The 12,009-nt window shown below is 46.7% G+C and overlaps 1 protein-coding gene across 1 annotated transcript in view; it reads right to left on the minus strand.

Moving 5' to 3' along the window:
* Window positions 1-244: 244 nt before the first annotated feature.
* DDX56 (DEAD-box helicase 56) overlaps window positions 245-12,009 on the minus strand; it is a 90,448-nt gene continuing 78,683 nt past the window's right edge. Inside the window, exon 14 of the mRNA XM_063931911.1 lies at window positions 245-534. Within this exon, the coding sequence (XP_063787981.1) occupies window positions 451-534 (84 nt within the window). The 3' untranslated portion in view covers window positions 245-450. The remainder of the gene's footprint in view (window positions 535-12,009) is intronic.

The following is a 12,009-nucleotide window of genomic DNA, read 5'->3' on the forward strand; positions in this document are numbered from 1 at the left end:
TAAGGGTCCCCATAACTTTTGTCCATGACACTTTCATTTGTTTTATTACTTAAAATATTGTGTTGACTCAAAAAATAAAATGCAAAGTCTGATTTCTATTAAACATGGAACAATGCTGTATGCCAATTCCTTTTGTCACTGTCATGTTATTTCAGAGAAAAATATGGGTTCTTCATTCATCCAAGGGTACCAACCATTTCTGTTTACGTCTGTACATAAATATTTCTGAATGTTCTTACAGCTCTTCAATAGAGGACAACTTGTTTATTTACAAGGCACTTTACACAGAGATACTAAAATCTGCTCCGTTCGACACTGCAGGGTGTTCCTCTGCCAGAACAAGAGTCATTGTACCCCATACAATAATGTGCGCTCAGGGGGTTTCATGTACAGGTATTAAAGTCCTATATCTCATCCATCATTCTGATTGCCGATGATGGTGGCGTTTGATCAGGATTGCCCTTTCTTGGTGGCCGCCTTCCTGTTCCCCTTTGTGTTTTTGAAGGTTCGTAGCGGGTTCTGTGTCTTCTTGAACTATGAGGGGCAAAGACAACAGATTTTATAGACCACACAATAAATCCTTATTTTAAAACAACTGTAGTTGTCACAATCTTCTCACAGCAATGGGCGCATCCACAGCATGTAATTGTCAGACACACTAAGCAACTGGCTGTGACTGCATTAAGGAACACCATCATGATAAATGCTAGATCCAAGTGGCCTAATGGAACTTTGATGAGGGCACAACCATGTGACCTGCCTACTTATCAGGGGAAGGATTCAGAGTTTCAGTTTCACTGCAGCATGTGGAACATGGAATTCTTAGGGTTAGGCACCGGGAGGGCTCTGTTAGGTTTACGCACTAGGGGGAGGTTAGGGTTAGGCTATGGGAGGTGATGGTTAGGGACTGGGATAGGGTAATATTTGGGCTAAAAAGGAATATAAACAAAAAAAAAAAAAAAGGGTCGATCATGGCATGTGGAGGCAGAAGAACCTGGTAATTTAGCCTACATGCATATAGCCTAACTGTATAGAATAGGCTAAATCCAAGTGGTGACAATGACCTGTCCTTCTGAATACTAGGATATAGAATAATTTATTGCATAGGCTACATCCACGAGGCCAGAAAGACGAGGTCCTTTAGCCCAATTGAAGTTAGACTCGCCGGCACAATGTACTGTGTAGATAGTATGTATACCGCACCACCTAGTTGTTGGATGACAAAATAAGAATTTACTCACCGGTAATTCTATTTCTCGTAGTCCGTAGTGGATGCTGGGTACTCCGTAAGGACCATGGGGAATAGACGGGCTCCGCAGGAGACTGGGCACTCTTAAAAGAAAGATTAGGTACTATATCTGGTGTGCACTGGCTCCTCCCTCTATGCCCCTCCTCCAGACCTCAGTTAGGGAAACTGTGCCCGGAAGAGCTGACATTACTAGGAAAGGATTTGGAATCCAGGGTAAGACTCATACCAGCCACACCAATCACACTGTACAACTTGTGATAACTATACCCAGTTAACAGTATGAACAATAACGGAGCCTCAGTAACAGATGGCTCATAACAATAACCCTTTAGTTAAGCAATAACTATATACATGTATTGCAGAGAGTCCGCACTTTGGGACGGGCTCCCAGCATCCACTACGGACTACGAGAAATAGAATTACCGGTGAGTAAATTCTTATTTTCTCTGACGTCCTAGTGGATGCTGGGTACTCCGTAAGGACCATGGGGATTATACCAAAGCTCCCAAACGGGCGGGAGAGTGCGGATGACTCTGCAGCACCGAATGAGCAAACTCAAGGTCCTCCTCAGCCAGGGTATCAAACTTGTAGAATTTTGCAAAAGTGTTTGAACCCGACCAAGTAGCAGCTCGGCAAAGTTGTAAAGCCGAGACCCCTCGGGCAGCCGCCCAATAAGAGCCCACCTTCCTCGTGGAATGGGCTTTTACTGATTTAGGATGCGGCAGTCCAGCCGCAGAATGCGCAAGCTGAATCGTGCTACAGATCCAGCGAGCAATAGTCTGCTTTGAAGCAGGAGCACCCAGCTTGTTGGGTGCATGCAGGATAAATAGCGAGTCAGTTTTTCTGACTCTAGCCGTCCTGGAAACGTAGATTTTCAGGGCCCGGACTACGTCCAGCAACTTGGAATCCTCCAAGTCCCGAGTAGCCGCAGGCACCACAAAAGGTTGGTTCAAATGAAACGCTGACACCACCTTTGGGAGAAATTGTGGACGAGTACTCAATTCTGCCCTGTCCTTATGGAAAATCAGATATGGGCTTTTACATGACAAAGCCGCCAATTCTGACACACAGAAAAGAGGTAGTGAGGCTGCGCTGAATTTGATGAATATAACAATAATAATGTAATAAGTAAAACACAATTTTATTCCTAAAATAGGTACAATAGGTATATATTAAAAACTAAATACATAAAATGCATATCAGAAACAAATGGTATAGTTTCTATGTTTCGAAAAACATTTCTAAAGGGTTACCCAATTCGCCAGGTAGAAAGTGTGGAATTGTGGAGTTTTTTGCAGTGACCGTTCCAAGATGTTTTCCCCTGTAGTGTTACAGTCCAGCATAGACAACAGTCTCAGAAATAAGCAATATCCAATGGGTGGACTAATTACCGTTAGAGGGTAGTGTGCTCCAGATTCTTTGGTGGAGAGCTCCTCATGCGTTACGGTTGGTACAGTCCTTTATGCAATTATTGCTGTATGCAGTCTGAGAATTTGGTAAGGCCGTCTGGACAAAGTTCGGGGAATGGTTCGGTCCTCCTTCAGAGCAATTCCTGGCGGGGGTCCCTGGTACACCTGACGCATTTCGCTGCAGTCAACTAGCAGCTTTATCAAAGGTATCCATGGTTAGGACATGTGGGGTTTATATACCCCTTCTAATATGGTGGCTAATTAGCCCCTGGAAACACCTGATTGCATAATTACGTAATCACTTTAAAAATGGGTGCATAAAATTAGAGCAAACTTATGAGCTTAGACAGACCTACTTCAGATGGGATATAGTATACAGTAAATATACAAATTATTCATAAAAACCAAATTAATTGAAGGTTTTTTTAATAAATAAATAAATAAATAAATAATGAGGCTGTAGAACTAAACACCATAATATGATATATTAGTAGCAACTAACCCTTTTACTCTTTTTGGACCCCACCCCTATATAGGTTACATAGTACTCCTATAAAGCTATAATTCTCTTTGCAAAAATGGTGGATTTCGGTGGCACGAGCGGATCACCTTTACAGTGCTCTGCTGGCCCCGCCGAACCCTAAAGTATATATAGATTACATGTGGGGACATATGCTTGGTCCCTTTACCACCACATCTATTATAATATCTAGATAAAGCTAATGAACTGAACACTAAGTGGTTATGAAGAACTTTATCCCATCTGTCTTCTTGGGAAAATAATCATTTATTATTTATATGGTGGATGTGATATTATTGTGATTAAGATATTTTGGGTTTGTCATGTAAATCAAATAACCCCTCTATCTATGTTTGAATACTGTTCCCGTAGGGCTAGATTTCTTACTATCGAAATGGCCACTGCTCCGCCTAAATATAACTCTCTACTATCTGAATGACTGGTTGGCGGAAGCGCCACATCCCCCACATACTGGAGGGCGGAAGCAACCATTCCCCTATCCTCTCGCACAGCGGAAGTATGTAATCTAAAGTCCCGATCACGTGACACGTAGGTCACGTGATCGGAACACCTACTAGGAAATACGAAATCCTAATACCGCTCTCCATTATGTTCCCCCACCAATAATAAAAGTCTATAATGCTGTTTCCATGACAATACGAGTAACAAACTCACTCATTGGCCACTGTTTTCCAACACATTTCCTGTCCGCTTTTATTTATTTATTAAAAAACCTTCAATTAATTTGTTTTTTATGAATAATTTGTATATTTACTGTATACTATATCCCATCTGAAGTAGGTCTGTCTAAGCTCATAAGTTTGCTCTAATTTTATGCACCCATTTTTAAAGTGATTACGTAATTATGCAATCAGGTGTTTCCAGGGGCTAATTAGCCACTATATTAGAAGGGGTATATAAACCCCACATGTCCTAACCATGGATACCTTTGATAAAGCTGCTAGTTGACTGCAGCGAAACGCGTCAGGTGTACCAGGGACCCCCGCCAGGAATTGTTCTGAAGGAGGACCGAACCATTCTCCGAACTTTGTCCAGACGGCCTTACCAAATTCTCAGACTGCATACAGCAATAATTGCATAGAGGACTGTACCAACCGTAACGCATGAGGAGCTCTCCACCAAAGAATCTGGAGCACACTACCCTCTAACGGTAATTAGTCCACCCATTGGATATTGCTTATTTCTGAGACTGTTGTCTATGCTGGACTGTAACACTACAGGGGAAAACATCTTGGAACGGTCACTGCAAAAAACTCCACAATTCCACACTTTCTACCTGGCGAATTGGGTAACCCTTTAGAAATGTTTTTCGAAACATAGAAACTATACCATTTGTTTCTGATATGCATTTTATGTATTTAGTTTTCAATATATACCTATTGTACCTATTTTAGGAATAAAATTGTGTTTTACTTATTACATTATTATTGTTATATTCATCAAATTCAGCGCAGCCTCACTACCTCTTTTCTGTGCATTGTATACGGGAGTGACTTCCCCTTTCCTGAGACTGCAGCTCGGTGAAATATCTCCTACCTAAAGCGCCCGAGTACCCTTGGGTAACCAAATTTTCTACACAATTCTGACACACGCCTAGCTGAGGCCAAGGCCAACAGCATGACTACCTTCCACGTGAGATACTTCAACTCCACGGTCTTAAGTGGCTCAAACCAATGTGATTTCAGGAAATCCAACACAACGTTGAGATCCCAAGGTGCCACTGGAGGCACAAAAGGGGGCTGAATATGCAGCACTCCCTTAACAAACGTCTGAACTTCAGGCAGTGAAGCCAGTTCTTTTTGAAAGAAAATAGACAGGGCCGAAATCTGGACTTTAATGGATCCCAATTTTAGGCCCATAGTCACTCCTGACTGTAGGAAGTGCAGAAATCGACCCAGCTGGAATTCCTCTGTTGGGGCCTTCCTGGCCTCACACCAAGCAACATATTTTCGCCATATGCGGTGATAATGTTTTGCGGTCACATCCTTCCTAGCTTTTATCAGCGTAGGAATCACTTCATCTGGAATGCCCTTTTCCGTTAGGATCCGGCGTTCAACCGCCATGCCGTCAAACGCAGCCGCGGTAAGTCTTGGAACAGACAGGGCCCCTGCTGCAGCAGGTCCTGTCGTAGCGCAGAGGCCATGGGTCTTCTGAGATCATTTCTTGTAGTTCTGGGTATTAAGTTCTTCTTGGCCAATCCGGAACGATGAGTATAGTTCTTACTCCTCTCTTTCTTATTATCCTCAGTACCTTGGGTATGAGAGGAAGAGGAGGGAACACATAAACCGACTGGTACACCCACGGTGTCACCAGGGCGTCCACAGCTATCGCCTGAGGGTCCCTTGACCTGGCGCAATATCTTTTTAGCTTTTTGTAGAGGCGGGACGCCATCATGTCTACCTGTGGCCGTTCCCAACGATTTACAATCAGCGTGAAGACTTCTGGATGAAGTCCCCACTCTCCCGGGTGGAGGTCGTGCCTGCTGAGGAAGTCTGCTTCCCAGTTGTCCACTCCCGGAATGAACACTGCTGACCGTGCTAGCACGTGATTCTCCGCCCATCGAAGAATCCTTGTGGCTTCTGCCATTGCCATCCTGCTTCTTGTGCCGCCCTGGCGGTTTACATGGACGACCGCCGTGATGTTGTCTGACTGAATCACCGGTTGGTTTTTAAGCAGGGGTTCTGCTTGACTCAGGGCGTTGTAAATGGCCCTTAGTTCCAGAATATTTATGTGAAGGGAAGTCTCCTGACTTGACCACTGTCCTTGGAAGTTCCTTCCCTGAGTGACTGCCCCCCAACCTCGGAGGCTTGCATCCGTGGTCACCGGGACCCAGTCCTGTATGCCGAATCTGCGGCCCTCGAGAAGATGAGCACTCTGCATCTACCACAGCAGAGACACCCTGGCCCTCGGGGACAGGGTGATCAGCCGATGCATCTGAAGATGCGATCCGGACCACTTGTCTAACAGATCTCACTGAAAGATCCTTGCATGGAACCTGCCGAAGGGAATTGCTTCGTAAGAAGCTACCATCTTTCCCAGGACTCGCGTGCAGTGATGCACCGACACCTGGTTTGGTTTCAGGAGGTCCCTGACCAGAGATGACAATTCCTGGGCCTTCTCCACTGGGAGAAACACCTTCTTCTGTTCTGGGTCCAGAATCATGCCCAAGAACAGCAGACGCGTCGCAGGAATCAGCTGCGACTTTGGGATATTCAGAATCCAGCCGTGCTGTTGCAGCACTTCCCGAGATAGTGCTACGTTGACTAACAACTGCTCCTTGGACCTCGCCTTTATAAGGAGATCGTCCAAGTATGGGTTAATTATAACTCCCTTCTTCCGAAGGAGTATCATCATTTCGGCCATTACCTTGGTAAATACCCTCGGTGCCGTGGACAGACCAAACGGCAACGTCTGGAATTGGTAATGACAGTCCTGTACCACAAACCTGAGGTACTCCTGGTGAGGTGGGTAAATGGGGACATGCAGATAAGCGTCCTTGATGTCCAGCGACACCATAAAATCCCCCTCTTCCAGGCTTGCAATAACCGCCCTGAGCGATTCCATTTTGAACTTGAACTTCCTTACATAAGTGTTCAAGGATTTTAAATTTAGAATGGGTCTCACCGAACTGTCTGGTTTCGGTACCACAAACATTGTGGAATAGTAACCCCGTCCCTGTTGAAGGAGGGGAACCTTGATTATCACCTGCTGAAGGTACAGCTTGTGAATAGCCGCCAGTACTACCTCCCTTTCCCTGGGAGCCGCTGGCAAGGCTGATTTGAGGTAACGGCGAGGGGGAGTCGCCTCGAACTCCAGCTTGTATCCCTGAGATACCACTTGTAGAACCCAGAGATCCACCTGTGAGCGAACCCACTGGTCGCTGAAGTTCCGGAGACGCGCCCCCACCGCACCTGGCTCCACCTGTGGAGCCCCAGCGTCATGCGGTGGACTTAGTGGAAGCAGGGGAGGATTTTTGTTCCTGGGAACTGGCTGTCTGGTGCAGCTTTTTTCCTCTACCCCTGCCTCTGGGCAGAAACGATGCGCCTCTGACCCGCTTGCCTTTCTGAGGCCGAAAGGACTGTACTTGATAATACGGTGCTTTCTTAGGCTGTGAGGGAACCTGAGGTAAAAAAGTCGACTTCCCAGCTGTTGCTGTGGATACGAGGTCCGAGAGACCGTCCCCAAACAATTCCTCACCCTTATAAGGCAAAACCTCCATGTGCCTTTTAGAATCAGCATCACCTGTCCACTGCCGAGTCCATAATACTCTCCTGGCAGAAATGGACATTGCATTAATTCTAGATGCCAGCCGGCAAATGTCCCTCTGTGCATCCCTCATATACAAGACGACGTCCTTTATATGCTCTATGGTTAGCAAAATAGCATCCCTGTCGAGGGTATCAATGTTGTCTGACAGGGTATCAGACCATGCTGCTGCAGCACTACACATCCATGCTGAAGCAATAGCAGGTCTCAGTATAGTACCTGAGTGTGTATATACAGACTTCAGGATAGCCTCCTGCTTTCTATCTGCAGGCTCCTTTAGGGCGGCCGTATCCTGAGACGGCAGTGCCACCCTTTTAGATAATCGTGTGAGCGCCTTGTCCACCCTAGGGGATGTCTCCCAGCGCAACCTATCCGTTGGCGGGAAAGGGTACGCCATCAGTAACCTCTTAGAAATCACTAGTTTCTTATCAGGGGAACACCACGCTTCTTCACACAATTCATTTAATTCATCAGATGGGGGAAAAGTCACTGGCTGCTTTTTCTCCCCAAACATAATACCCTTTTTAGTGGTAACCGGGTTAATGTCAGAAATGTGCAACACATTTTTCATTGCCGTAATCATGCATCGGATGGCCCTTGTGGACTGTACATTTGTCTCATCCTCGTCTACACTGGAGTCAGACTCCGTGTCGACATCTGTGTCTGCCATCTGAGCTAGCGGGCGTTTTTGAGCCCCTGATGGCCTCTGAGACGCCTGGACAGGTGCGGGCTGAGATGCCGGCTGTCCCAAGGTTGTTACGTCATCGAACCTTTTATGTAAAGAGTTGACACTGTCGGTTAATACCTTCCACATATCCATCCACTCCGGTGTCGGCCCCGTAGGGGGCGACATCACACTTATCGGCTCCTGCTCCGCCTCCACGTAGCCCTCCTCATCAAACATGTCGACACAGCCGTACCGACACACCGCACACACACAGGGAATGCTCTGACTGAGGACAGGACCCCACAAAGTCCTTTGGGGAGACAGAGAGAGAGTATGCCAGCACACACCACCACGCTATATAACACAGGGATTTTCACTATACTGAGTGATTTTCCCCAATAGCTGCTGTTATTAACACAAATTGCGCCTAAATTTATGTGCCCCCCCTCTCTTTTTTACCCTTGTTGTACTGGATACTGCAGAGGAGAGCCTGGGGAGCGTCCTTCCAGCGGAGCTGTGAAGAGAAAATGGTGCTGGTGTGCTTCTCCCGCTATTTAAAATGTTAATGGCGGGGGGTTTTGCACATATACAGTGTTATACACTGTATTATGTGCTATTTGTGCCAAAAAGGTAAACTAATTGCTGCCCAGGGCGCCCCCCCCCCCCCCCAGCGCCCTGCACCCAACAGTGACCGGAGTGTGTGGTGTGCTATGGGAGCAATGGCGCATCGCTGCAGTGCTGTGCGCTACCTTAATGAAGACAGGAGTCTTCAGCTGCCGTTTTTCATCTTTATCTTCCGTCTTCTGGCTCTGCAAGGGGGACGGCGGCGCAGCTCCGGGAACGGACGATCGAGGTCGGGCCCTGTGTTCGATCCCTCTGGAGCTAATGGTGTCCAGTAGCCTTAGAAGCACAAGCTAGCTGCAAGCAGGTAGGTTTGCTTCTCTCCCCTCAGTCCCTCGGTAGCAGTGAGTCTGTTGCCAGCAGATCTCACTGAAAATAAAAAACCTAACAAATACTTTCTTTTCTAGTGAGCTCAGGAGAGCCCACTAGGTGCATCCAGCTCTCTGGCCGGGCACAGATTCTAACTGAGGTCTGGAGGAGGGGCATAGAGGGAGGAGCCAGTGCACACCAGATATAGTACCTAATCTTTCTTTTAAGAGTGCCCAGTCTCCTGCGGAGCCCGTCTATTCCCCATGGTCCTTACGGAGTACCCAGCATCCACTAGGACGTCAGAGAAAAGGTGATACGTAATCAAAGTCTTGCTGATTATTTCCAATGAACAGAATTTGAATGTAAGAATAAAATACTTTTTGCGACAATACATCTAATTGGAGACTGCGTAACAACTGCGTAAACAGACCTGTCCCCCTGCTATATTAATTTAATGATTGGGCTAAGTTCTGGGTTCTCTCCATGGCTTCCAAAGTTAGCACGTCTCACCTAAGGTTTACTACCTACATAATTTGATAAAATACTGTATTTATGTTTGAAGGTTAATGTTCCTGGAGCCTAATGTCATAAAAAAAAATAAGATTTTACTTACCGGTAAATCTATTTCTCGTAGTCCGTAGTGGATGCTGGGGACTCCGTAAGGACCATGGGGAATAGACGGGCTCCGCAGGAGACAGGGCACTTTAAGAAAGAATTTGGATACTGGTGTGCTCTGGCTCCTCCCTCTATGTCCCTCCTCCAGACCTCAGTTAGAGAAACTGTGCCCAGAAGAGCTGACAGTACAAGGAAAGGATTTTGGAATCCAGGGCAAGACTCATACCAGTCACACCGTACAACTTGTGATAAACTTACCCAGTTAACAGTATTAACAACAACGGAGCATCAGATCAACCCTGATGCAACCACAACATAACCCTTATTTAAGCAATAACTATATACAAGTATTGCAGAAGAAGTCCGCACTAGGGACGGGCGCCCAGCATCCACTACGGACTACGAGAAATAGATTTACCGGTAAGTAAAATCTTATTTTCTCCCTGGTGCTTCGACAGATTAAGCTTTACGCCTCAGATATAATTTGCCTGATGGAAACCCACTTACTGGGTACTAAGATTATGTCCCTTAAAAAACCTTGGGTGGGCTGGGCTTACCATTCCATGCATACCGCAGCGTCCCGGGGAGTGTCGATCCTAATTAGGAAGTCTGTTCCCTTTGCGCTTGATTCTGTGCAAACGGATCAATGGGGTAGATATGTGTTTCTCAAGTGCAGAATTAACTCCGTCCCCCTATTATTGCTGGCTGTGTATGTGCCCCCTCCATACTCGCATGACGTCCTTAAAAAGGCGTCTGCCTTTATGGCTGCGTCCCCTGGGGTAGCTGTTATCTGTATGGGTGACTTCAACAACGTTTTAAACCACGAGTTGGAAAGGCTGTCTGCGGCATCCTCCAACCCACAGCCCAAGCGTTCCCCATTTGCAGACACTGTTTCGGAGCTGACTTTGGTTAACCCCTGGAGATTGAAGTATCCCGACTTGAGGCAGTACTCATGTTTTTCACACTCTCACTCTTCCTTCTCTAGGATAGATTTGGCTCTTTTGTCCCGGGAGCTTTTGCCCAAAGTTCGAACTGTCAGATATGAGACTAGGGGTATCTCGGATCACTCCCCCATATCGTTACATATTGACTTAAACGGTCAGCGAGGCCAAGCAGTGTGGAAATTCAATCCCTTTTGGCTGACGCATATGGGTGAGGGATCCGACTTGGAAGCTAGCTGGTTAGAATTATTTGTTATGCATGAAGACACCTCGGATGTGTCTTTGCTGTGGGACACTTTCAAGGCCTTTGTAAGAGGAACATTGATTAAACGGGTGGGGAGTCTTAAATCCTCCTTTAGAAAACGTGAATCTGAATTGGAGGCCCGGGTAGTTGCTTCAGAGCTGATGTATGTGCGCGATGGCCTAGACGCCTCTAAGTTGGTGTGGCTCCATGCGCTGGGTGAATGGAAGGAATACCTGTGGGGGAAAACCCAGCACAGACTTCTCTTCTCCTCGCATGTCCAATATGCTACTGGGGATAGACCAGGTTCTTATTTGGCCAATCTTGCAAGGGGTGACCGCTCCTCTCATACTGTAATGGAGGTTTTGGACTCGGCTGGGTCTGTACTGGACCGCACCCCCCAAATCGTGGCGGAATTTGTCTCATACTATCAGGCGCTCTAAATTGTCCTGTTCCCCACTAGAACTGCATGACTACTTGGATGGAATCCACTTGCCCCGTGTCTCCAGTGAAGCCAGGGCTCTTCTCGATGCTCCTTTGTCGTTGGAGGAGATTGAGATTGCGATCTCTGCCTCCCCCGATGGTAAGGCCTCTGGCCTTGATGGCATTCCGTCAGAACTGTATAGGAAGCATATAAAAAAATTTGCCCCTCAGATGCTTAAGTTATTCAATGAAATCTTTGCCCAAGGCGCGCTTCCCCCGTCTATGGCAGAGGCGTTGATTATAGTCATTCCCAAGCCAGATAAGGACCCCAGGAGGGTTGAATCATACCGTCCTATTTCCCTGCTGCCCACGGACATTAAAATCCTAGCCAAGGTTCTGGCTTCCAGACTTAACCAGGTTATCTCCCAAATTATTCACCCTGACCAAACGGGCTTCATGCCTGGCAAGTCCACTGCTGTAAATCTGAGGCGCCTGTTCACTAATTTTCAGGTTTCTCGGGGGGAGGACTGCTCTGCCGTTATAGCCTCTTTAGATGCCGCAAAGGCTTTTGATTCGGTGGAGTGGGCCTTCCTCTGGGAGGCTATGGGTAGGTTTGGCGTGGGCCCCAACTTTATTGGCTATGTTAAATTATTGTATTCTCTGCCCATGGCCAAAGTCTCGGTGAACGGGTTTGTTTCGGACTCCTTTCCCCTGTCCAGGGGAACGA

This window comes from Pseudophryne corroboree, chromosome 6 (assembly GCF_028390025.1).
Source record: "Pseudophryne corroboree isolate aPseCor3 chromosome 6, aPseCor3.hap2, whole genome shotgun sequence".
Taxonomy (NCBI): Eukaryota; Metazoa; Chordata; class Amphibia; order Anura; family Myobatrachidae; genus Pseudophryne; species Pseudophryne corroboree.